Raw genomic sequence first — 27,453 nt, forward strand, 5'->3', positions numbered from 1 at the left:
TCTCAAAATGTTTTACCATGGAGTATGATTTGTAAACTAATACATTTTGATGTCTGCATCACATAACCAGCTCTATATACTGTGTATATGGCTTTTCTGACATAGTAAACTTGCTCGTTAGCTCACCTGGTACAGAATAGCACTTGCAATGGACTGAAAAAAGGGTGTTGTATTTACATGTTTTAATCATGTACATTGTTTCCACATGAGTTAATAAAGCAAACACAAATGTAATTTGTTCACATAACTTAAACATCATCAAATTAAATTATGTTGAAGTGACCAAATTAAGTAGTTTCAAAGTGATGTTATATGGCTCTCAACAGGGACGGACTGGGAGTAAAAACGGCCCTGGATTTTCTCCCAAATAGGCCCACCACAACTAAAAACAGCCACTACTGTCTCACAATATTACAGCAATCCTGTCGCATTTATGGCAAATAACATCACAAAACCCATGATGACCCTGCTGACAAAAACAATAGAAACCATCACAAAAATTCTAATGATTTCCACTAAAAATACCATTACAAACATTACAAACCATCAACTTTTAACCATTAAAACCATTAAGTAATGGCTCCTGTAGTGTGTTTTGGGACATATTACATTAGGATTTAGTGTTTTTTTTAAGCCACCAATAGAAGTGATAAATGATAAACCAATGATAAATAACAGTGAATGTTCAGACTAGGGGTTTCCTACGATTTTACTATAGTGCTCATAGGCTACATGCTACATGAGAGAGGAGGGCAAAGGTAAACTAACTGTCGAATGGACGATCGTTCTGGACATCTCCAGAAAGTCCAGATGGCCAGTCCGCCCCTGGCTCTCAATATTTAATACATTCAAGTTTGTATATATATATATATATATATATATATATATATATAACATTTTATATTTTATAGAAATCACAATAATTGAAGGCAAGAAATCAAGTTTAGAAGAAAAACACAATTTTGTTTTGTTGATTACAAATAATATGTTTTAGTAAATCGTTATACATTATAAATTGACTTTCTTCTTATGAAAATACCAGAGACGAATTGAAGAAAGCAGATAAACCATACATTATTGCAACAGTTTGTTTTTCGTCTTTATGTTTGATCAGTCAAAGCGTTTCTATCTTCTTTTTATTCAGCAACATAGATGGATGCCTTTGTAGGGATTTCCTGGAAGGTCATCAGTTATATTACTTCAGTGAGGCATATTTGGACTTTCTGCACGAGGGCGCCCTCCAACTACGAGTTTAAATGAAAAAAGCATTACATGTAGCTATGGCGCTCCATAATAGTTACATACATTTTTTTTTTTTTTTTTTAAATCCCAAAAGGGAAGAAAAAAACCCCCCCTTCCTTTTAAGTCAACATAAATCCATAAGTTTTTTTCCCAGTGTTTTACCACCTCATGGAGTTTTTATTAATGTAAAAATATACCTCACTCTCATGTTCTATGCTTGTTTATCTTTTAATAAAACTATCAAATTTCATGCCCTTAATGTTGTGCCAGTTTTTCCAAGTGGTATTGAAAATGGTATCGAATATCTATATTTTTCAAGGTATCGTATTGAAGATAGAAATTCTATTGTGATAACATCTGTCAAAGAACTCAACATGGTTAAAGAACTGAAAGACTTGTAAAGGCAAACCGAAATGGCATGCTTACTTCAGCTAATATGTTTTTACCTGATGTTTTCTTATGTTAACACTATTGGTTAGGTTCAGTGTAGGTGGTGTGATGTTTTAAAACACGATTAACCTTTTGGCACCACTAACTGTATCTTTCCTTTCCGAGCTGCTGTTACACATAAGTGCAACAACCAATGTAATATACCATTGCCAGATTCACGTTCATCTGTTTTGGATGAAACTGAAGATACTTTTAGTGCCACTCACTGGACATTTCATTTTGAAAGTGTCACAAAATGTACAAAGCAATGCAATATCATTTTGCAGAAGCTTTGCCAAAGGAACATATTTCCAATGAGCATTTGTTGGATAATTTGGTCTTTGATGAGAAATCAAACAATTTAATGAGAAATGTTATTGAAATCTCTGATATATGATGACAGACTGGTATTTTTAATCTTGTCTGTGAGAAACAATTGAGATATTACACATGGACTGTCCACTGCTGTCCATAAGGCCTGCAGTGTCTCATTCTCATGTGTGGTATTGTTTAACACAGGGTGGAGCTGGAGAGGAGCAGTCTGGTGACCTTTGGGGTCATGGTGTCAGGTTTGTTTAGTCTGCCTTTTTCTGATCATCCCTCAAGAGACGGACACAGAGCTCGCACCTGACAAAAGCACACAGAGAGAGAGGACAAAGCATGACGGAAGAGTGGGAGCGTCTAAACGCCACTTGTCAGCTTGTGAGTAAGGCTTTGTCACATATGAATACTGCAGAGGTGGAGATGGAGGGGATTTTTGTGTTTTTGTGTGTGTTGACTCCTCATGGTCACATAAAACCCACCACACAACGCCTTCTCTTACACCAGCTATATCTGTGTGGGAAAATGTCTGGAGCGTGTACACAAAACTATTTTTATTGATCACTTCTCTCTTCTATTTTCCTCTGAAATTAAGCCAAACCACTAACAAGGTTGTGAAAACTCCCATGCACCAAAAAACCCAAGCCTAGTTTCTTTCTTTCTTTATTCTCTTTCTAACAGATAACCTTTGCTCAATGCAATTTGTAGGTCAGATAAAAACAAGGAAATGAAGTAGTAAAAAACACCAACTGAGACCTTTGAACTTTCTGTGGTATTGATGGTAACTGCATTCTCATTGGTCAGTCATATACAGGTGCATCTCAATAAATTAGAATGTCGTTGAAAAGTTCATTTATTTCAGTAATTCAACTCAAATTGTGCAACTTGTGTATTAAATTAATTCAATCCACACAGACTGAAGTAGTTTAAGTCTTTGGTTCTTTTAATTGTGATGATTTAGGCTCACATTTAACAAAAACCCACCAATTCACTCTCTCAACAAATTAGAATACTTCATGAGACCAATAAAAAAAAAAAAAAAAAAAACATTTTTAGTGAATTGTTGGCCTTCCGGAAAGTATGTTCATTTACTTTATATGTACTCAATACTTGGTAGGGGCTCCTTTTGCTTTAATTACTGCCTCAATTCGGCGTGGCATAGGGATGATCAGTTTGTGGCACTGCTGAGGTGGTATGGAAGCCCAGGTTGCTTTGATAGCTGCCTTCAGCTCATCTGCATTGTTGGGTCTGGTGTCTCTCATCTTCCTCTTGACAATACCCCATAGATTCTCTATGGGGTTCAGGTCAGGCGAGTTTGCTGGCCAATCAAGCACAGTAACACTATGGTCATTGAACCAGCTTTTGGTACCTTTGGCAGTGTGGGCAGGTGCCAAGTCCTGCTGGAAAATGAAATCAGCATCTCCATAAAGCTTGTCAGCAGAAGGAAGAATGAAGTCCTCTAAAAATCTCCTGGTAGATGGCTGCGTTGACTGTGGACTTCAGAAAACATAGTGGACCAACACCAGCAGATGGCATGGCAGCCCAAATCATCACAGACTGTGGAAACTTCACACTGGACTTCAAGCAACATGGATTCTGTGCCTCTCCACTCTTCCTCCAGACTCTGGGACCTTGATTTCCAAATGAAATGCAAAATGTACTTTTATCTGAAAGGAGGACTTTGGACCACTGAGCAACAGTCCAGTTCTTTTTCTCCTTAGCCCAGGTAAGATGCTTCTGACGTTGTCTCTGGTTCAGAAGTGGCTTGGTAGCCCTTTTCCTGAAGACGTCTGAGCGTGGTGACTCTTGATGCACTGACTCCAGCTTCAGTTCTCTCCTTGTGAAGCTCTCACAAGTGTTTGAATCAGCTTTGCTTGACAGTATTCTCAAGCTTGCGATCATCCCTGTTGCTTGTGCACCTTTAACCTACCCAAATTCTTCCTTCCAGTCAACTTTGCATTTAATATGCTTTGATACAGCACTCTGTAAACAGCCACACCTTTCCGTAATGACCTTCTGTGAATTACCCTCTTTGTGGAGGGCGTCAATGTTCGTCTTCAGGATCATTGCCAAGTCAGCAGTCTTCTCCATTATTGTGGTTTCAAAAAAAAAGAGATACCTGGAATTTATACTGTATGGATGGTCATTAATTGAAACTCAAATGTAAATATTCTAATATTTTGAGATACTGATTTTTGACTTTCATGAGCTGTAAGCTCTAATTATCAAAATTAAAACAAAAAAACTTTTGAAATGTTTTACTTTACATGCAATGAATCTAAAACATATGAAAGTTTCACTTTTTGAAATAACTTTTTCACGACATTCTAATTTATTGAGATGCACCTGGTATGTATTTATGAACCAAATAAATGGGCATCAAAATGGGCATTCAAAGGGCAACTCTCTTCAACAAGCCGCATGGTTTGAAGTATCGTTGCTAGCAAAATGATGCAGGGTTACATTCTAAAGTAAAACTTTAGGTTAGTAGTTGTTTAAAATTCTTAAACCTAAATGTGCGCAATAGTAAAAGCTTGCATTAGACAGTGACATTCAGTGTACTGTATGTGCTCAATTAGGTATGTTTTTATCCATGTTCACAAATGTCCTCTGCTCCTCTAATCGCCACAAGCAATACAAATGAAGATCTACTTCATTGAATGGTTTCTGTCTTCCTTTCTCTCTGACTCCCATTTAGCAACCTCTGGACAGCCATTTTGCATATTGTAATGGCTTCTTTATTGTTCTGCATTAGCTTTGTAAGAAAAAAGTGGTAAATCAATGCAAATCTGATTACCATAACTTGCTTAAGTCCATTATAGTCAGTGTGAAGAATCTCATCATGTGGTTTACCCTTTGTATATTCCACAAAGGAACATTAAAACATTGAATTTATGACATGTACCACAGTACACAATATTTTGATATGTCCAGCCTATGTTTTTTCTTGTCACGCATACTTTAGGACTTTGACATGCAGTTCAATGTTTAGATGGACATTAATAAAGTAACTACTGTACTGCTCACACTGCTCTTAATAGAGAAAGCTTAAGCATATAGTAGTAAAAATGTTGTTTATATGAGAGAGTGTAATGGATATTTACTGTATGCATCTTGCTCTGTGTTTTATCCATGTAAGTGCAGGTGGCATATTGTTTTTGGGAAATTAGCCCTTAATCCAGGAATTATCAAGTTTAAGATCATTGTTCAGCAAACAAAGTCAATCATTTGTTTGCAAAAGATTTCAGTAGTATTAATATGTATCTGTTTCAAACATATTTAGGTAAGTAAAATATGCTAGATCAACTAAATGCTCTTGTATGTTCTTACGTCAGGCTTGTTGCTGTTCAAAATGAAAAACTCTGACTCCACCTGCTGCTGGTGGTGTATCATTATCCTGAAACTTAAACTGAGGATGTGTACACAGTTTTACTTCTGTGATTTTTTTATTTGCACATTTCCTTAATTTAATTTATTTAGTTAATTAAATTGTTTTATCTTATAAAAGCCAATTAATTTACATGAAATTAATGTTCAAATTACCTTTTTTTTAAGGTTTATTTTATTTATTTTTTATTTTTTAAAGCTTTACACTGCTTTTTTTTTGCACTACAAACATTTAAACAATTTTCAGCTTTAGATACATTAACATCACCAGGAGAACAAGCAAAGACAAAGTGGGAAACTTTTATTTCAGTAGTTTGGCTGGTAGAAAAAATATGAATAGAAATATATGCTGTAATCTGAGCATTTCTGGATTAATAGACTTGTGTCTATTTAAATCCTGAACAACAATGAGTGCTGTTCTCTATACAATGAGTTTCCCTGCGAATTGGGAGGGAAAACAAAACAAAACAAAAGACAGAGTTTGTTCAAAGGCAGGAGCACTAAGACTTGAGCAGATCACAGTATTTTAGGAGATTTTTTTTACTGTAATTCTGTAATGCAGTGCATTTTGTCACCTTGATAATCTTGCACTTATATATTCATGTATAGTACATTCACACTCACACTCACTAAAAGGCAAAATAATCTTTGTAAAAAAATTGGTTACACTTTATTTTAAGGTGTCTTTGTTACAATGTAATTATACATTTAAGTACTGAGTGATAATAATTAACTACATGTACTTACTATATGGCTAGGGTTAGGATTAGTGTTACTTGCATGTAATTATGCATAATTAAGTGTTACTATAACAGCAAGTACATGTAACGTGTAACAAGGACACCTTAAAATAAAGTGTTACCAAAAATTTAAGATTAAAAAGCCAACTGTTTAAAATAAGTATGTGCAGCCACATCAAATAACAAGATAAATTGCTTTTCTGTACATGGTTGAAAAGCAATGTGGGATATGGTGGAACGCTCTAGAAGATGTTGGGCAGCAAACGGTAGGACACGGCTGCGGTGTAGCGCTCCCAGTCCTTGCCGTACTTGTTGCGACAGCGGTGCTCATCACGAATGCAGCGGTGCACCAGCAGGATGGTCATGTAGACAATGTAAAAATAAGGCAGCAAGTGCTCGCCACCGCAGGCCAAGCAATACGCCAGTGAGCCCATCAGGTCGCCCGTGTAGTTCATGTGACGAGCCACCCCCCAAAACCCAGAGGTCATCAGTTTGCTCTTGTGAATCCCGCCATCGGCCGATCGGTATGAACACTCGATGAAGGTAGGCTTCTTACCCCAGATATTACAGTTACCCTCTGTGCGACGGAAAAGGTCTTTCTGGTGGTTGGTTGAGCGGAAGATGTAGTAGCCCACCAGACCCAGGATGAGGACACCTGCGGCATGAGGCGTAGAAAGCTGGACAGGGTTGTAGACCAAGTAAAGGCCCTAATGAACAAGAACATGAACATGACATAAGCAGCATTACTCCTACTGAAATCAACGAAGCTGTGTACGAGGTAAAATAGTGAGTCCAGTATTGTAGATGTCACATCCAACACATATACTGCTCAGATACACACCTGTAGTGTGTAGAGGAAAGGAAGCCACACGCAGTCTCCCCAGCCCAGGTACCAGCCAAAGTGATCATGGCAGATGTCTATAGTCCTGAGGTACCAGGCTTCGTTCCAGAAGAAGTCCAACACATATATGGCCTTAGAGAAGAAAAGGGTCAAGGTTGTGATATGAAGTAGTGAAGGGAATAAAATGAATGAAATGAAAAACACTTTATGAATCAATACTGAAAAAAAAAAAAAAGTTGTTGAATCCAGGCAGTACATGTAATAGTAAAGAACTGCTAAGTTGTTTTATAGGGCCACCTAGTGGCTACATGACTCACTTGCAAAACATTGACCAGGATCATTGAGTTTGTCACATAACCATACAGCTCCTGCTGTTTAGCAGCGTAGGATAAGTTAATCAGGGTCCACGCCACGATACCCGGCCGGCCATTGAAGAAAAGCTTGAAGTCAAACCATTTTCCTATACGAGGGTTGAACTCAATTCCCATCATGTAGTTGTAGAAGATGTTGCCTGTGAATTTACTGCAAATCAAACAAGAACAAGACAAAACCATTTAGTGTACATGTATTTTACTCTGTGGACAGTCTGATAAAACAAACTTTATGCCTTTTCTGAGACCAATGGGAAACTACTGAGTCAAAAAAGCACCACATACTGTAGTTTGCCATTAAGAAACAATAAAAAAATTGGTGAAAGTTAAAAGTAAAATAATTAAGTAAATGAATTCGTTATTATTAATATTTACAACATTTATTAAATTAGGCATCTAAAAAGTTCAAATGAAAGCAAGACACTTTACACTTTCATTTATAGTTTTTGTATAGTACACTCCTATGAAAATTAAAGTATTTTGGGAAGTAAAAAATTAATCTTGTCATATATTTTTCCACATTTAATGTAATATTGAAACCAGAAAAAATTATGTAATAAACAGACAGAAACATTTAAGGGAAAAAATAAAATAAAAACATAAAATCACCTGATTACAAAAGTAGTCGTGGGGCATGGTGCTCTGTTTTTTAATTAACCAATCACAATCAAACTCTTACTGAAAAGTAACTGTAATCCTGTGGTCATTATTTAGGCTGAATAAAAATCAATTGTTTGTGTAGAATTTATTGCTGAAGCCATGGCCTGCAAAGAGCTTACAAAGGATATGTGTTGAATTCTGCTGGTTTCAACATTACATTAAAGGTTAAAAAATAGATCTGAAATGATTTTACTTTTTTACATCTCAAAGCTAGAGTTTAACAGAGATGTGTAGACTCACTGTATGCACAGTAAATAATCAAAACGTGTTTTCTCACCAGTCCTCTGGGTTGGTAGGGAACAGATAAGCCTTAATGAAAGCGAAAGTGGACACGGCATAGCCGAGGATGTTGGTGCACCATAAGAGAGGGATCCAGTTATCAATGATGATGGTTGGTGAAAACCAGTGGAAGTATTGAGCATTAGCCACCCATAAAGCATGAGTGATTATCCAGCACTGCAAACCGTTGACTTCATACTTATTAATCAGACCTGAGAGAGAGCAAGACATTATGAATTAAATATGATTTTAAATATGTTTTACCACACAAATCAATAGCGAGTCATTTGAGTAAATTTGCATTATTTTTTTAAATGTATATTTTTGTCCTTATTATGTATTTTTTACCTGCTGGTGTTCGGGCACCATCCTGCACTCCTCCCACATAACCTGGAAGAATCTTATGCATGATATCTGGAACGCACATGTACAGCACCACCTAGTGTAGACACAACCAAATCTCACAATTCAAGCCAAAAACCCATTCAAAAATTTCTCATTATAAATGTTATTAAGCATTTATTCATCTGCGTATTAATTCTGCACACCTGAAATGTGACCCAGATTGCGTAGATCTTGGCAGCGGCCCATGTGAAGGAAGGGGCACGGTTCCAGATGGTGAGCAAGGTGGCTTCACCGTTGTAGAGGTCCAGCAATGGGTGGCTGATGGAGCACTGGTACTGATCACATGCCATGATGAAGAAAAAGACGATGAAGGGGGCAAAGCACAGCAGCAGGATCACAGCTGTCAGAGAGAACCAATCCACCTCCCTACAGAGTCCAACAGATCAGCAATATGAGTCAAAAGTAAAGTCAAATATGAATACTAACAGTGTTGGGGAAAGTTACTTTTAAAAGTAATGCATTGCAATATTGCGTTACTCTCTAAAAAAGTAACTAATTACGTTACTTAGTTACTTTTTATGGAAAGTAACACGTTACATTTTGAGTTACTTTTTAAATCTGGGCAGGGCTTGCTTGCTTGTTTTTAATATAAAAAAGTTCTTCTTTTACAAATGTAAAAGCCCTTTCACAACAAAAGTTAAATGAATACGCCTCAGGCTGAAGGAAATGTAAAATCACGTGTGTACAGTAGAGGGCGCAGCTCAAACAAATCGCAAGTAGAATATGACGCAGGAGAAGAAAGTTGAACAAAATTAAATACAAATGTCATTTTTGCTTATTAGTATGGTTGAATTGGATCATCGAATGTCAGTAGCAAAGACATTGGTTAATAAAATGGGATTAAATGCATAAATTAAATTTGTCTTATTTAACATATCTAATTATCACCGGTTTATATAATATTCTGAGTTTACATTTGACTGTTTTTATTGATTTTGAGGAACACTGAATCTGTTTTTGTGCAGGTGAGATGAGTAAATACATGTTCATATTTAGTCTAGAACTACAGTAAGATCATGTTCACACACAACGCCTCTGCACTTGGGATGACTCCATACCATAATTTTGGCTTCGGTACGATACCAGAATGTAATACCTCGGTATCGATACTAAATCGATACCATAGGTGACAAATATCCAGCCTCAAAAGATAAGTGAATTGAAAACAAATTTATTAAAATAATAATAAAAACAGATTCATATCTTAATACCTTTGTATCAAACCGTAACAAAAAACCTACAGGGAACATAGGCTACATGTTGATGTTGGAGAAAAAATATATAACTGAAGTAATAAAATTAAAATATATTCAAATCTTCTTATCTTTTCAGTTCAAACGCATAGTGCAAACAAAATGTCTCAAAATGTAACAAACCTACCGGGAATATAGGTTACATTTTGACTGAGTTTGAAGGAAAAAAACAAAACAACTGAAGTAACGCAATTAATGCAACAAATGTTGCTTTATTGTAACAGTCAAAGTAATATTCAAAATCACGTTACTATTTCTCTCTCTCTCAGACTGTTTTCAGATTTCAGCCTCAGATAGCCGAAGAAAAAGCATTAAATATAAATCTCACTCTCGCTCTCTCGGCTGCTTCATATTAGCAGTCGGCAGCGCGGCAGAAACATTCCCTTCATATTATTGATACTAAAATTAATATAGCAAAACTCTTGCTTAATTCAAATTCAAGTAATATTCGATTGTATGAAATGCAAGTGCATAGATCACGTGACCAAATCTTCACTGTTTCTAGCGTGTCACACACGCACATTTGCACTTACTGCATCACATCTATATGTGCATTGATCAGTTGTAAATAAAAGTTCAAATTAAATCTGAATTTATGAATGATGCACTCACCTGTTGATCTCTTAATTCTCTGAAAATATCAGGATGAGCAAGCGACAAATGCTTAAAAAATTTGATATGTTGCCTCCTGTGGCAACACATGATTTATAGCAACGCTTGCATACAGGTGCAGTAAGATCAGTTCGTTCACCTTTGTCATCTGTTTTGAATGCAAAGTAATGCCATATTTCACTTCTACTGTTCTCTTTATTTATTAATTTTGGGTGCGTTTATAGAGTTTCATCTGTTTGATCGCTCTGTTCTGTTGTCACATTTACCGGTTGCGGAGCAATTTGGAAAGCACTGCCGCCTACAGGTGCACTTCGCAACAGCAGCGTATGAAATACCGAATTGAGAAAAATTATGATATCGTACCGTTTGAAACATAATATATACCGGTAATTTTCCAGTACCGGTATACCGCATATCCCTACTCTGCACTTACTCCCGATTTCTCTCAACATGGCAACATGAGAGCTGTCAGTCAATACATAGGAAACAATGTAACTGGACTGGAGTTACTTATTGGAAAAAGTAACTCAGATATTTCCTTCTAAATTAAAAAGTAATGCGTTACTTTACTAGTTACTTGAAAAAAAGTAATCTGATTACGTAACTTACATTACTTGTAATGTGTTACCCCCAACACTGAACACTAATATTAAAGGGGTCATATAATGGTACATGCACTTTTACAAGTTGATTGTACTGAAATGTGTGTTAGCAGTGCCTGTACACAACCATCATAAAATGATAAAAATCCATCCAGTGTTTTTTTTTTAATCTCCTTATTTGTTTTACCCTGTCTCAAATCAAGCCGTTCGACTGTGTGACGCCACACGGTCGGACGCCCCTCCCACGATGGTTGATTGACAGCAGTGTTTCAACACAGACCCGCCCTTGCTCGTGAGCGAGCTGTCAATCATAGTCCGCGCGTCATTGTTGATATACGCTGGAGCTGTCTATGAGCAGAATGGCGTCTAGCGATTGTGGTGTTCTGTTCTCGGTGCAATAATGAACACAGCAGTCATTTTGATGTTCCTAAGTCCGAACCGCTGAAGACACAGTGGCTGAGTTTTGCTTTTGAAGGGAATATTCCCCACGAGCAACGTCAATGTTTTCATGTTTGCGCGAATCATTTTTCACCAGACTGCTTTATAAATGAAGGTCAGTATAAAGCTGGTTTTGCTAAGAAGCTGCTCCTGAAAAAAGAATCGGTACCAACTATTCGTGTTCCTGCTGCACCTCCAGAAGAAGTGAGTGTAACGTTTAATTAACCTTTATATTAATCTTTGCAAATCGCTAGCACGCTTCACGATGTATGTGGCTAATGTTTACATTCAGGGTACATGCATGTTTTCTATTCTGACGTTCTCAATATAATTAATAATCCCACGTTTATAATGAACAAAAGCGTTATGGTTATTGTGTTATTACAAACTGTGTACGCAGATATTAAAGTTAACATTATAACACTACACTAAGCTTACTTTTGTAGATGGTTTATAACGGTGTCTGTTAAGAAGTAATGTAAAAAATTTAAATAAATAAAAAACAGTTATAACTGCATGAAAATTAATGGTAACACAATACCTGCAAAATACTGTTTACATCCTGCAAATGCATATGATCCAAGACTATAAATACTCTAATTGATGTTTTTCAATATTATGCCAGAATAAGTTATGTTATCTGATCACATATTTACTTTTGTATAGGCAAGCACATCTTACCCTCAACTGTTGTCAAGGCAACACTCCACGTGTGTTGTGTCAAAAACGCCCCACAGAACAGAGGGGCGGGGCGAGCAAAGCTCATTAGCATTTAAAAACACACGAACTAAAACTGTGTGCTGAAAACAGAGCTGTTTTTGAGCAGGTAAAATGAGTGTTTTCTTACAATACTAATGAGAATTTTTAATTAAAGTATATTACAAACTTTCAATTTAGACCCTAAAGAATCATATTAGCTTGTACAAAAATGGCATTATATGACCCCTTTAACATCACTGAGTATCAGTAACAATCTGAGTAAAATTGAAAGAATTGATGTCAATGTAATGTAAAGTCAATGGCATCACCCATTTCAGTTGTGGTCAAAATAACAAAAAATAGTGGTTATATACAAATATATTTAAATTGTTTGATAAAAATTGGAAAATTCAGCAGCCGGTGGATATCGGTAAGGTCATGTCCTATGTCTCTATTAAATTCTACACCGTTGACTACTTTTATGACAATTCTAAAGTTTTACAGTACTGTAGTTCATTGCAAATGGACAATTTGAACAGAGCAACCAAAATATTTTTAATTTTTTTCCTTTTATGTTCCATATTCATACAGGTTTGCAACGACATGAGGGTGAGTAAATAATAATAAATGATTCACCCATATTTAATTTAATTTATATTACTTTTGATAAAATATGCCTTTAATGTTACCTGTACAGTAATTTATTTATGTTTAATCTTGTTTTCTGTTGTTGTAGGCAGAATTACCCAGATAAGGACCCTGATAAGTTCTAAAAGTAATTGCTTTGCATAATGGTAAACAATACATTCACAGCATCATTGTAATATTAATCTTTTGAGTGGCTCAAACAAGCATTAGTGACTGAACACAGAAATAGTACTTTAAACCCTTTTAATTCAATAAAATTCATATTCATATTTACTTCAAAATAAAAAATAAAAAAAATACTGAAAATACAATATACATTATAATATTGAACCTGATCAAACACTGTTTTGTGTATGACTGAATGTCTTCAGTAGTGCAGTGGCTGTATAGTCAGAGCGGTGCAGTGGCTTACCATGCTCTTCCCCACTGTACCGGCTCCTTCTCTTGGTCTTTCACCCCTGCACGGGCTCCATTGGAGCTGCCCTTATGGCGCTTTCTCACAGCGTCGGCTGTCGTCATGATGTCTGAGGGAGTGAAGTTTAAAAAGCAGAGAGAAAGAGAGGGGTAGATTGGGAAGAAGAGCATAAAAATAACCTCTGAGATGGTAAACATGTCTCTAGCAGGAGAACAAAGTGTACTGCAGATAACATATAGCAAACAGAAGATCTAGGTGTTACATATGTGCTAAATATGATAAGTTCATGGTTTTAAATAATGATTATAACACAACAGAACCAGGCCAGGGTTGTTTCCTTTAGCGCTATGACATATAATGTTATCTTTCCAACTGATATGAGGTCCTTAATTGTGTGCTTATGTTATGCAAGCAAAGACAGATGCTCTGCATGAATCTATTTTCAGTTTATGGATTTTTAGTCCACAGAAAACTAGGCATATTAACAAATATGCAAATAAATAACACCAATAGAAATGTTCTACTTAGCGTTATATGGTTTAATATATGCAACAGCATAATAATACTAAACATGCTGAAAACTATGATAATCTAAACAAATAATCAAAATCAATTTCATTTATGGCATCATTTCCACTACAACAAATAAATATTGCCCTGATATTTATTTATTTATTTATTGTTTACAAAAAGACAACATTATCACTAAAGATCATGTTTGAGATGAAATAGGAGGCACCAAAATATATATTCTTATTGTGCTTTATTTACAATCAAGCTGCAATTTTATCAAATCAATCAAAAGTATTGTTTGTGTCTATTTTGGACACATAAAATGCTAGTTATACCATAGATAACACCATACATTTTTTGAGTTGTGGCGGAAATCACAGTGTAAAAATGTTCATGACTGTTCTAATGTTGTCAAATGGTAATTTCTCGACTTTTAATAATTTATTTTATAAATCTCAATAAAGCTAAAAGTGGCCAAAAACACCCAATCATGTATCAAGCTGCTGTAACGTTAGGAGTCCGTGACACCTGTGAGTTTTTCTCCTGCCGATGTAATTGTGCTCGTTGAGCTTAATGCTACATAAAGCAGTTTGAAGGGAAATACGACTCCAGTCGTAACATTCCTCGCATCAGTGTGATAGTTGTAATTACCTCAATCCGATACGATAATTAAGCAGGATGCAGATACTAAAAAATCTCTGAAAGATATGTGCACATAAAGTGCTCGCTCAGGTATGCATATAGTTTACAATGCAATTCAAAGAATCATTATTCTCTGTTGATAAAGTTGCATTTGTAGTTGGACTGGAAAGGGAAGTGCTGCACACTAAACGCATAGATGTCAATAAACTGTACATGCAATGTATAATGCTGGAAATATTGTGGCAAAATGTAGACTTCAAATACATAAAAGCAACTGTTTAAAAAAATGAAATATCACAAATGCTTACAGTTATAGCGGTGATGCTGCGCCACTTCACGCTGCCCAGATGTTCACAGTGATGTAACGAGCGAAGGGGAGTCTCTGGCCGACTTCTGACTCCACCCACAGGTGATGTAATGACCAAACATCCAATCAGAGACAGATGCAAAGTATATTCGTGTCAGTGATTGGACAACGGAGACCTGAAGCCATGAGCGCCTGATGAGCTCAGCCCATGGGTCCTACTGTCTTCATCAAGAGCATCCACCTGCACCACATTTACGCAGTTACTTTACAGCATTAGAAATGAGAAGTAAATTAAAATGGCAATTCTCCAGTCTATAACAATGAATTTATCAAAGAATTTCTTGGAAGGAAAATGCCAACCTTTTCATAAGCACACGTAAAAGCTTTATTTGGTTCACTGGAAAATTTGTAGAGACCTCAAAACTATTAATAAGTGCATAATTGTCATAAATAAATAAATAAATAAAATAAATAAAAATAATATGAAAGAAACATTACTTTAGAACGTAAAATAACAAATTATAATGAAAGGTAACATTACATTTATTATTCATGATTTATTTATTTCAAATTTATTCTGGTATTTTATAGCATTGAAATAACAGTTTGACTCATTTTTATGTATTTATTCTTAAAGGTTAATTAATAAACTTAAAAGACGTTGAAACAATAGTGTATAGTGTTGATAGTTTAATAATGATGGGTCTGGATAGCAAAGATTGCATTTTTATTTTATTTTTTTCAAAGAATGTTTAATCTCAAAATTTGTCCCAAAGTGCTGTCTCTGATATTAGTTTACGGTAAATATGTTTGTATGTTCTGAGTTTTTACATTTTTGGTTTCCTCACGCTAAACTATTACTTTTATTTTGAAGTGCAGAATTGTACAGACCGGAAATGGAACTACAGTAAATAAAAGTTCTGAGTACTGTTGCACGGCTGCTGTCAAGTGCAGATTTGTTTTGATACATTTTAAATCATTTGTAACTGTGCAAAATGGGTCGCAAGGTTACATTAGCGACTTGCTCCTTAAATCAGTGGGCACTTGATTTTGAAGGCAACTTGACAAGAATACTTAAAAGTAAGTTCTGATTATTCACCTGCAATTTGTCACCAGTAGTAGTAACTGATAGTACTAAAGGTCTTATGATCTTAAAGTGACCTCGCCTCATTTTACAGCTACCCTTTTCTCCAAAACAGGTATTGAGATAGCCAAAGAGAAAGGAGCCAAGTACAGACTGGGACCAGAGCTAGAAATCTGGTAATATTGTCATTCATAGACTGTAGATATTTCAACAAATATGTGATGCATTTGTACAATTGATAATAAGGACACGTGTATTATTGGAATATTTACAATCATATATAATATAATATAATATAAACCAACTAAAATTCAATGTTGAAAATGAGAAAACTGATAATACTGTATTTTGTGGTCTTTCACAAATCTTTCATATACATCAGTGGGTACGGCTGTGCAGATCATTTCTACGAGTCAGACACCCTGCTCCATTGTTTCCAGGTTCTGAAGTCACTCTTGGAATCTCCTTTGACCCAAGACATCATCTGTGATGTGGGAATGTAGGTTATATTGTTTAAAACATTTGGAAATAAAAAAAAAAAAAAAAAATGCATTTAACTTTTATCGGCTCTTTCCACAGGCCTGTTATGCATCACAATGTTCGATACAACTGTAGAGTCATTTTCTTGAACAAGTAAGATTTTACTATAGTGCAGTATTATATTTGCATTACTGCTTAATGATTAGTTAATTACAATAATGTAAAAATGTATGTATAATAATATCTTATAATATATCCAATAATATCTAATAATATGTCTACTTTTATATTTGACAGAAAGATACTGTTAATTCGTCCTAAAATGCTTTTGGCTAATTATGGCAACAACAGGGAATTTCGATGGTTTTCACCTTGGAGTCGACCCAGGTATATTCCATGATATATTGGTTAAATCTTGGGATCATTTGCCTAGCAAAGTCTTTAATAATCGGTGATAAATGATAGATCACATATGGAATTAATTTTGTTGCAGACATGTTGAGGAGTACTTTTTACCCAGAATGATCCAAGATGTGACAGGGCAGGTAAAATATTATTGTCTTGTATTACCTAATTATAAAGCTAAATTATGATCAATTATTAAAGGTATTTAATTATTAATAATGATTCTTATTATTAATTAGCTGAGTTGGTGCTTTAGAAGAAAAAAATAAAATATATGGAAACTGTGGTATACAACTATTCAAAAGTTTGGTATAAGTAAGATTTAAATAGTTGAGACAGTTGGCAGTTAAGACATTTATAATGTTAGAAAAAAGTTCTATTTCAGATAAATGTTGTTTTTTTTCATTTCTGTTCATGAAAGAATCCTGACAGAGAAAGAATTCAGAAATATTTAGCAGCAAAAACTGTTTTCAGCATTGATAATATAAGAACCATTATTAAAAATGAAGTTCCAAAAATAATTATATTCTTAATTATTCTTATTCTGTATATTTGTATATTTGCATGTATATGTATATTTGCAGGGACACATTATTTGGCATAAATAATAATCTCATCTGTCCTCATTGATAGACCACAGTGCCGTTTGGAGACGGGGTGCTGTCCACTAAGGACACCTGCATAGGGAGTGAGATTTGTGCTGAGCTGTGGAACCCCAGGAGGTAATGCTCATCTCATCAATATTGTATGAATGGCAAATTATTGTCTTAAATCCTTTCCTAATGTCCTGCAGAGTTATGCTATAATCTGGTGAAATAAAACATTAATGTAGTTCCATAATTGCTTTTGTTTGAGAAATTAAACTTTCTTTTACTTCTTTCTTTAGTCCACATGTTGACATGGGTTTAGATGGTATTGAGATCTTTACCAATTCCTCTGCAAGCTACCATGAGCTACGTAAGGCTGACCACAGGGTGAACTTGGTCAAATCTGCCACCACTAAGGTAAATAGATTATATTAATATTTCTGAAAGGTTTAAATCATATAACAATTGAAAACAGTTTGAATAGTAGTAACATGTTGCAATATTATTATCACTGCATTTATGATCAAATAGATAGATTGGTGAGACTAAGAGACTTCTTTTGAAAACAAACTTTTTACAGTACACATTAATGAATCCATTTTCAAGTGGCCTTTGTAAAGATAGTGGTGACAATTATATATATATGTGTCTTATATATGTATATGTGACCCTGGACCACAAAACCAGTCATAAGTGTCAATTTTTCAAAATTGAGATTTACACATCATCTGAAAGCATTCCATTGATGTATGGTTTGTTAGGATCTGACAATATTTGGCCGATATACAACTATTTGAAAATCTGGAATCTGAGGGTGCAAAAAAATCCAAATATGGGGAAAATCGCTTTTAAAGTTGTCCAGATGAAGTTCTTAACAATGCATATTACTAATCAAAAATGAAGTTTTGATATATTTATGGTAAGAAATTTACAAAATATCTTCATGGAACATGATTTTTACCTAATATCCTAATCATTTTTGCCATTCAAAAAAATCGATAATTTTGACCCTCATAATGTATTTTTGGCTATTGCTACAAATATACCCCAGCGACTTAAGACCAGGCTCACATATAGAACCTTTTTGTAAGCAACCATTTTTTTTATAGTTGTTTACACTGATGTTTTGTGATTGTGTTTGTTTCAGAGTGGAGGGATTTATCTATTTGCCAATCAGAAGGGCTGTGATGGAGACCGCCTGTACTACGACGGGTGTGCTATGATTGCTATCAATGGAGATATTGTTGCCAGAGGAGCGCAGTTCTCACTCGAGGATGTAGTATGTGCCAATTCACACTTACTTGAATATTGAAACTCGCCCAAGTGACTGTGATTAACATGCTGAAGATTTCAGTTTGATCAGTCAGATTTCTAATGACTTGCAGGAGGTTGTCACAGCCACTCTTGATCTAGAAGATGTTCGGAGCTATCGAGGAGAGAGGTGTCACCCACACATGGTGAGCAACTTTAAAAGACATCAGAGTTTGAAGTAACAAAACATGCTTTAAATATTTTTCTTACTGCACAGGAATATGAGCACAAACCTTATCAGAGGATCAAAACAGACTTCTCTCTATCTGACTGTGATGACAGGTTTCTGCCCACACATCAGCCTGTGGAGTGGATTTTCCACGTGCCAGAAGAAGAGATCAGGTAACTTCAACAGGGGAAAAAAATGAACCTACATATAACCTAGATGTATACATTTAAAGGAAAAGTTCACCTGAAAATAAAAATTTGCTGACAAGTTACTCTCCCTCAGGACATCCAAGATGTAGATGAGTTTGTTTGTTCATTGGAACAGATTTGGAGAATTTAGCATTACATTACTTGCTCACCACTGGATCTGCTGCAGTGGATGGGTGCCGTCAGAATGAGAGTCCAAACAGCTGATAAAAACATCATAATAATCCACAAGTAATCCAGATGACTCCAGTCCATCAGTTAATGTCTTGTCAAGTAAAAAGCTGTGTTTGTAAGAAACAAATCCACCGTTAATGCATTTTAGCTTTAAATCAACTCCATGATAACACAAGTCCATCTCCTGACATCAAAATCCACTGACATATTTGTTAAGAAATGTTTTGGACTTTTTATTTGTAAACGGTGCTTGATCTGTAAAAATGTTCTCTCCTGATACATACGAGGCAACTTTTTCTTTGGAGAGAGCAATATTATGGATAGAGAACTCCTATTTCAGTCTAAAGCAACAGTTTAAAAAGTTTATTATACACACACAGCTTTTCGCTTCACAGAACATGGATCGATTGATAGACTGTAGTTGTGTGGATTACTTGTGGATTATTGTGATGTTTTTATCAGCTGTTTGGACTCTCACTCTGACGGCACCCATTCACTGCAGAGGTGAACAAGTGATGTAATGCTAAGTTTCTCCAAATCTGTTCCAATGAAGAATCAAACTCATCTTTGGTGCCCTGAGGGTGATTAAAAGTTTCAGCACATTCTCACTACATTTAAATACTTAAGTAAATGTACACACATAATGAGGTATAAACGCCAGAGAACGTTTAATGATTTTTGAACACTTTAAAACATTATATAATATAGATGTAAAAAGAAGAATCAGATTCTATTTCTATGTTTTAGATTTTTCACTTCTGCTTTTCATTCAAATTGTTATGCAAATAATATAATTTGCAGTTTTTTGAAGAAAAAAAATACAATTACAGTTTCTACATTACAAAATAACAATACAAAGTAGAAGCATTTTCACTTGTGGAAGACTCTAATTTACATATTGCATCAACAGATATGTTTTGCTGCTCTCTAGTGGATCTGCACATTAATACACCCTCAAACAGATCGCCCATTTGTGTTAACATCCATCCTGTAAACCCAGTTATGACTTAAAGAGCTGCCAATTCACTGAGAGTTATTAAAACCAAGTGATTTAAATTTTCCTGTAACATGCCAAATTAGTGTTCTGGTCCAATGAGGCTATTTTTGTTACTTTAGAGGTGTAACAGTACCTTGTGACACTAATTTACTCCTGGCTGTATCATCTCTGTTTGGAAATAAAGATTCAGACATAAAGAGGAGAAACTGTGAAAATGGAAAAGTGTAATACCCACATAATAATGTATTGTATTGTATTGGTGCACATTTATGAAATCAATTATTACATGTTTATTTTGGGTGTTTTTTCAGTCTTGGTCCTGCCTGTTGGTTATGGGACTACTTAAGGAGGAGTGGACAGGTGTGTGTGTTTTTTTTTATTCTATTGTGCATGTAAATATGAATGTTTGCATTCATTTATACAATTTAATAAAACTTGGTGCTTGTTTTCATACCAGTCTTTTTAGCAAATATCTTTATTTGCATGCTTATGCTTATGGTCATGAATGTGAAGATATAGGACAGCTTTAGCTAATGAGATTTGTGAGTTTTGTTGTTTTTAGGCTGGCTTCCTTCTTCCCCTTAGCGGTGGTGTGGATAGTTCGTCCACTGCCTGTATTGTGTACTCCATGTGTGTGCAAATCTGCCAAGCTGTCAAAGAAGGCAGTAAGTCCAAAATACACACACACACACACACACACACACACACACACACCAACTAATTTAAAGCTTATCCTTTAAAAATGTTTCCCATTGTTCTCAGATTCTCAGGTGCTGGAGGATGTGCAGCGGGTGGTCAGCGATTCGTCCTACAGGCCTGAGGACCCACGTGAGCTGTGTGGACGCCTCTTTACCACATGCTACATGGCTAGTGAAAACTCCTCTGAGGACACCCGCAACAGAGCCAAAGACCTCGCTGCTCAGATCGGCAGGTCAGTGGATAACATGGCATCAAGTATATTTATTATTGTCTTTTAAAAAGGAGCCTCTGGTTTTCACCATGGCTGCATTTATTTGATTGAAATTACAGTAAAAACAGTAATATTGTCAAATATGATTACAATTTAAAAAAACTGTTTTCTATTTTAATAAAATGTCATTTATTTTCTGTGATGGCAAAGCTGAATTTTCAGCAGCCATTATTCCAGTTTTTAGTTTTTGCTGCTTAATATTTTTTGGAAGCTGTGATACACTACCATTCAAAAACTTGGGTTAAAAAAAGTAAATTAATACTTATATTTAGCAAAGATGCATTAAAAGTGACAGTAAAGACATGTCTAATGTTACAAAAGATTTCTATTTCAGATAAATTAACTGTTCATCTAAGAATCCTGAAAAAGATTGATCAAAGTTTCCATACAAAATATTAAGCAGCAAAAACTGTTTTCAACATTGATAATAATTTATAAATAAGCAAGTATAATAATTGGTAACTGAGCAGCAAATCAGTATATTAGAATGATTTCTGAAGGATCATGTGACACTGAAGACTGGAGTAATGATGCTGAAAATTAATAATAATAATCTTTAGAATAATATAATTTTTACAATTATATTATAATTGTAATAGTATCTTTCTGTGATTGTAATTATTTAATATATAATTACTATTATAAAAAAGTAATTTATATGAAAATGTCATCTGTTCTCCTCTCAGCAATCACCTAAATATCAATATTGACATGGCAGTAAAAGGCATGCTGGGAATCTTCTCTATGGTCACAGGGAAGTGGCCTCAGTTTCGTGCTAATGGAGGAAGTGTCAGAGAGAACCTGGCACTGCAGAACGTCCAGGTACATAATAGACACTGATGCTATTAATAAATGTATGTTTTTTTGCTCCATATTTTCTGCAAAGAATATATAATTAACATTTTCAGAAAAAAAAAAAAAACACTTTGGTTGACCACCATAAGAGTCTCAAAATGACTAATAATTTTTAAAAACGCCTTACGCAATAACATTGAATGTTGATGGGCATTTTGATACGACTTGTTTCTGATGATTTGTTTTATATGCTTATTACATGACCCATGACATCAGAAAAGCGCGGGCTTGAGAAAGCAGTTTTTGTCAAAGTGATGCTAATTTGCTGTTTTTTTAATATGCAGTTTGCTTGCATTGTAACACAACCACCACAGTTTTCACAGAATACTATTGCAGTTAGTCACCCTAAAGCGTCAAAAGACCTGCAAATTTGCTGAGTTTGGGTTCTACCTTCACTACTTTAAAACATAACTAACATAGTAACATTATGCAACTCTTTCCAAGAAAATAGCTTGTGTTTTAGATTGGCAGAGTAATGTTGATTAGAACCTATTTAAGACATTTAAGATGTCACAGCTTTGAAAGTGGTATAATGTGCTCTTAAAAGTAATTTAACCACTTAAAAGTTTGCATAGAGATAAATAGCAGTTTGACTGCTATAATAATGTAAACTCACACAAGATGAAGATTGTAGTCATATCAGTGGCAATTTGATTCAATTCCAATTTATTTGAATAGTTATCTGCATTATTGCCCTAAAACCCCTAGTGATCAAGACAGTGGTGAGCAAAAACTAGGAACAAATAAATGTATCTTCAAATTGCATTTTATTTTATTTTATTTATGATTGTCAAAAACTAGACACATAAAAATAATCAAATAATCATGATCAGTCTTATGATTTCCAACTTGTCTTTTTAAAACAAAATGAAATGGTAATAATATCAAATTTGTATAAATGTATTAAACATTAAACATTTAATATCTTGACATGCTAACTTTGACAGACTTTAATTTATTTGATTACTAAAAACTTTTGCTTTTCCAAAATATTTCCAAGTAATTGTCTATAGGTAGGTATATGACAGTTTAAGACCACTGTCATACTGCTCAGTGAAACATGAACTAAGGTTATTTGAAGAAAATTTTAATTATCTGTTAATGAAGAAATATGGTGAGAATTATGCAACAGATTAGGAATACCATACAATACCTCTCATTTCACACCTGCATGTTTTTTTTTTTTTTATTAAACACTGTACAATATCTGGCAACACAGGTTTCATTTGTTAACATTAGTTAACTACATTAGTTAACATGAACTAACAATTAACAGGACTTCTAAAGCATTTATTAATATTAGTTTAATAATTACGCAACGTTAAATACTACATTAGGATCAAACGTTGTAGATGTTAAAATTAGTTAATGCACTGTGAACTAATACGAACAAAATTGACTAACATTAATAAAGGTCAATAAATGCTGTAAAATACAGTATATTGTTTATTGTTAGTTCTTTTTACTTAATGCATTAACTAATGTTAACAAATGAGATCTTATTGTAAAGTGTTACTGCAGATCCTTTTGAATCCAAAAGTCTGATGTATGTGTATGATGCATGTGTGTGTATGTTTACTCCAATACAGGCTCGGATCAGGATGATTTTGGCCTACCTCTTTGCCCAGCTGTGTCTGTGGGCTCAGGGAAAACCTGGTGGTCTCTTAGTTCTTGGTTCAGCAAACGTGGATGAAAGGTGTGTCTTTGTGTTCTTTCTTTCAGTATCCAACTGTCAATAGTAATGAAGGTTGCTTAAAAGAAAGTATTCTTTGTCTTTGCAGCTTGACTGGATACTTCACAAAGTATGACTGCTCCAGTGCTGATATCAATCCCATTGGAGGTGTTAGTAAGATGGACCTGAAGTGCTTTTTGCAGTACTGTGTAAAACGTTTCCAGCTCACTGCCCTCAAAAGGTGTGTAATCCTTCATTTTGTCGCACATTTGCTGATCAAATAACTGATGTAGTTACATAATCTTGATTGTTTTGGCCAACAAAATTGAAAAAAAATCACATTGAGTGAAAATGAAAAGAGGGACAGTTTAAGGGGAGGCAGACCACTCACAGAAAATTGAATGGGGGAAAATGTTTTTTTCTTAACTAATATGCATGTCCAGCCTGAAAAACACAGTGTTTAGGCATGATAAAAAAGAGAAATATATTTGTGTGTGTGCTGCATTTATTTGATCAAAAATACAGTATAAACAGTAATATTACAAAATAGTATAGTTTAAAATAACTGTTTTCTATTTGAATACATTTTAACATGTTATTTATTCCTGTGATGGCAACACTGATTTTTCAGTAGCGATTACTCCAGTCTTCAGTGTCACATGATCCTTCAGAAATCATTCTTATATGCTGATTTGGTACCCATCTTCTGTACAGCATTTTGGATGCTCCACCAACTGCAGAGCTTGAGCCACTGACTGATGGCAAGATCGTCCAGACTGATGAGGTAAACATAGTCATAGTTTATCACTGATAAAAATGAGGTCTTGAATACTACTGCATGTATAAGTCATTGTGATTGATTGAGACGGGATGTGCAATGGACTGTGCACAACTGTGTGTAACAATGGTTGTCCAGTACTGTCTGAAATATATTTAAACTGGCTAATATACTGTTTGACAGCCATATGACTCCTGCAGTAGGCTGTGTATTTTTTTGAGTCATCTTCTCAGTCAAGTTGATCAAATTTCACATGAAAATATTTTCTTTGCATTCTGATTTCTGCAGTTTAAAACACAAAGCAGAATTATCACAAGCAATTTTTGTTGTCATTAAACCTTAAACTCTAGCACGTCATGAGAAAACATCATCCAAAAGCATTGCAATATTTCAATCTACATATTTTATTCATTTCATTTTTTCATTTCTAGACAACGTCTTCTGGTATGTTTAATCTAAATGTATGTAAATAAAAACAGCATTCTGTTTACATCATCACTTTAATCACTGGATGGTGCATATGTGTCTCATGTTACATACTGTATATGAATTAAATTATAAACAATGACAGATTGGAGATGATTATTGTGTGTTGTATGCCTACGTGACAAAGTGGTCAAATAGCATTTAAAATTCTGTTTAATTAGTGACTTTCAATTTTTTCATTTTAATATTTTATGACATTTAAACTATTCAGTTTTAGGTGAAGTAAAAATATACATCATATTTATACATAAATTATTCTATATATCTTGTAATAAATAAATCCGTGTAGGATTTGTAATTGAGTGAAATGAGAACCTGTTTGATGTCTGATATTTTTGCATAAGTACTGTGGACATTTATTTTTAATTATTTTTTAATTATTTATTTTATTTTTTTGTTTTCCACTTACTTGTTCAAGTTGTCCTTATTTTTATAGGGCATGTTTACTATGCTGCTGTGCCCTTATGTACTTTTTCCATCACTGTGTGCATGCAGACAGATAGTTTTACAGCTCTGAGACCTTATGCATGTGTTTCTGTGCCTCCCTCCCACAGGCTGACATGGGAATGACCTACTCAGAGCTGTCTGTGATTGGCAGACTCAGGAAGATCTCCAAGTGTGGCCCGTACAGCATGTTTTGCAAGCTGATTCACTCATGGAAAGAGACCTTCTCTCCCTCGCAGGTCAAACATGCCCTAAACGTTACAGCACTCATAGTGCCTGATACTTTTAAAAGCAGTTAATACTAAAATTTTATGACCAGTAGGGTAATGCCATGCTTTGTGCAAATGCAATTTTTTGGGGTTTTGCAGGTGGCTACTAAAGTGAAACATTTCTTTAGGATGTACTCAATCAACAGACATAAGATGACAACAGTAACACCCTCTTATCATGCTGAAAACTACAGTCCAGATGACAATCGCTTTGACCTCCGTCCTTTCCTTTACAACACACAGTGGGGTTGGCAATTCCGCTGCATTGACAATGAGGTCAGCAGATCTACAGAACAATGTGATTTCATTAGGCTGTATTTATACATATAGATGTAAATGTTTGACTGAAGATGTCTGTATGTAGTTTTTCTAGTTTTTCATTCTGATTTTCTGTTGTATAGGTGGCTATGATGGAGTGATATGGAAGGCGTATGTACAATTGCTATCAGAAGCCATTGATCTTTGGTCCAAAGATTCGTCTCAGCCACTGATGTTACAGTGAGCGCTCAACAGTTCTCTGCACTCTTTCTGTTTGGCTGCACATGCACTGCAACTTGTTCTAGTTATTGTTTTTCTTAGCATGTATAAATCCTAAATAATGTCTTCAGTTATGTTCACATTATAATGCAAATAATCAAGTTTGTGATCATTGATATTCTGTATGGTATTGGGTTTTAAATATAAAACAATACATATGAAATGCAGTTACTGTTAAATAAGATATCCTGTACTGTAACTTTCACTTTTATAATCTTTCATTGAATAATTTGCCAAGAAACAACCATATTTGTCCAGATCAGCTCAAGTATGTAGTGTTAATGAATCTATAACCAAGCAAATTAAATGACTGCAGCATTTTTCAAGAAAGCAGGCATGCCAGTGCTATAACAGTGCTGACTGGGTCATTCCTTGCAGAAGTCTGTAATATAATAAATATTTCTACAAAAAGGATTATGCTCTGTATATAGTATGCCTTGGTAAAGCTCAGGCGCTTAAGGTTTCTAAATTGTAACTTGATTATCTGCAAAGTCACAAGAAAACAGGAATGGATAATTCACCCCAAAAATGAAAATTCTGTCATTATTTACTCACCCTTATGTTGTTCCAAACCTGTATGACTTTCTAAGTATTTTTGTTTTAAAGAATGTTGGTAAACAAACTGTTCTGGTTACCATTGACATTCTTTTTATAGACATGGTTGTTCTTGAAAATATCTTTTTTACAACCACAGAAGAAAGAATGTCATGCAGGTTTGGACTGACATGAGAGTGAGTAAATAATGACAGGATTTTCACTTTGGGATGAACTACTTTTTTTTAACTTGAGGGTAATTTTTGAAATGTAAAACATAATAAATAAATGTTGACGTGGGAAAGCAGAATGGAGCATTTTAAAGCGAGACAAACCAACTAAAACAGCAAATCATCCTCATTTTATTTATTTTTTTAAATCCTTTTCTAATGCTATGTTGTCTGTGTTGTTGAAAAGCCGCTGGTTATTGTTTTCCCACCAAACTTTTCACTTCCTAAAAAATGATTTTAGAAGTGGCTTTTTGCTTAGATATGATAGTTTCAAAGACTAACAGGACATGATGTGATGTTGAGGACAAAAATGCTATTAATTGATTACCAATTTAAAAACAAAATAAAAGTGTGATTTTCATATTTTATTCATTATGGCGTATAATGTAGATTTGAAAGAGATTTTAAAGTTTGAAAGGTACTTTAAAGTTGTCTTAAGGCAGAAAGCATGAGAGGGCGGA

At 34.7% G+C, this 27,453-nt stretch overlaps 2 protein-coding genes across 4 annotated transcripts; one reads left to right on the forward strand and one right to left on the reverse strand.

Annotated features, from left to right (window-relative positions):
* Positions 1-5,663: 5,663 nt before the first annotated feature.
* On the reverse strand, positions 5,664-14,914 carry dhcr7 (7-dehydrocholesterol reductase). Of its 2 annotated transcripts, XM_058782153.1 has the most exons (8): positions 14,806-14,914; positions 13,340-13,451; positions 8,819-9,041; positions 8,619-8,709; positions 8,269-8,482; positions 7,278-7,482; positions 6,961-7,092; positions 5,664-6,826 (listed from the first exon to the last, which is right to left on the reverse strand). In XM_058782153.1, exons 2-8 carry the CDS (start codon positions 13,444-13,446, stop codon positions 6,362-6,364), a joined length of 1,437 nt encoding a protein of 478 aa, XP_058638136.1. In that variant the 5' UTR covers positions 13,447-13,451; positions 14,806-14,914; the 3' UTR covers positions 5,664-6,361. The 2 variants fall into 2 exon arrangements, with proteins under 2 accessions (XP_058638136.1, XP_058638137.1); XM_058782154.1 differs by lacking the exons at positions 13,340-13,451; positions 14,806-14,914 and adding an exon at positions 10,541-10,799.
* Positions 14,915-15,701: 787 nt separating this feature from the next.
* nadsyn1 (NAD synthetase 1) lies at positions 15,702-27,317 on the forward strand. 2 transcript variants are annotated; one of them, XR_009272045.1, is made up of 21 exons: positions 15,702-15,884; positions 16,004-16,064; positions 16,271-16,387; positions 16,468-16,521; positions 16,666-16,755; positions 16,862-16,913; positions 17,407-17,495; positions 17,660-17,777; positions 18,508-18,639; positions 18,746-18,817; positions 18,889-19,013; positions 20,529-20,577; positions 20,780-20,882; positions 20,980-21,148; positions 21,874-22,009; positions 23,632-23,738; positions 23,824-23,955; positions 24,429-24,498; positions 25,533-25,661; positions 25,820-25,967; positions 26,093-27,317. XR_009272045.1 is itself a non-coding variant. In XM_058782102.1 (21 exons), the coding sequence occupies exons 1-21, from the start codon at positions 15,800-15,802 to the stop codon at positions 26,108-26,110; spliced, it is 2,085 nt and encodes a 694-aa protein (XP_058638085.1). In that variant the 5' UTR covers positions 15,702-15,799; the 3' UTR covers positions 26,111-27,317. The 2 variants fall into 2 exon arrangements, 1 of the variants encoding a protein (XP_058638085.1); XM_058782102.1 differs by having other exon boundaries at positions 25,791-25,967.
* Positions 27,318-27,453: the final 136 nt, after the last annotated feature.

The sequence above is a fragment of the Onychostoma macrolepis genome, chromosome 07, assembly GCF_012432095.1.
Source record: "Onychostoma macrolepis isolate SWU-2019 chromosome 07, ASM1243209v1, whole genome shotgun sequence".
Lineage (NCBI taxonomy): Eukaryota > Metazoa > Chordata > Actinopteri > Cypriniformes > Cyprinidae > Onychostoma > Onychostoma macrolepis.

Bases quoted from the DNA above. Each gene is read 5' to 3' on its own strand.
- dhcr7 (XM_058782153.1), bottom strand. From the start codon at position 13,446: ATGACGACAGCCGACGCTGTGAGAAAGCGCCATAAGGGCAGCTCCAAT. The intron at 8,710-8,818 runs GTGTGCAGAATT...TGTCTACACTAG, and splicing joins CAATCTGGGTCACATTTCAG to GTGGTGCTGTACATGTGCGT. The intron at 6,827-6,960 runs GTGTGTATCTGA...CTTGTTCATTAG, and splicing joins CTTTCCTCTACACACTACAG to GGCCTTTACTTGGTCTACAA.
- nadsyn1 (XM_058782102.1), top strand. From the start codon at position 15,800: ATGGGTCGCAAGGTTACATTAGCGACTTGCTCCTTAAATCAGTGGGCA. The intron at 16,756-16,861 runs GTATATTCCATG...ATTTTGTTGCAG, and splicing joins TCACCTTGGAGTCGACCCAG to ACATGTTGAGGAGTACTTTT. The intron at 17,496-17,659 runs GTAATGCTCATC...TTCTTTCTTTAG, and splicing joins GAGCTGTGGAACCCCAGGAG to TCCACATGTTGACATGGGTT.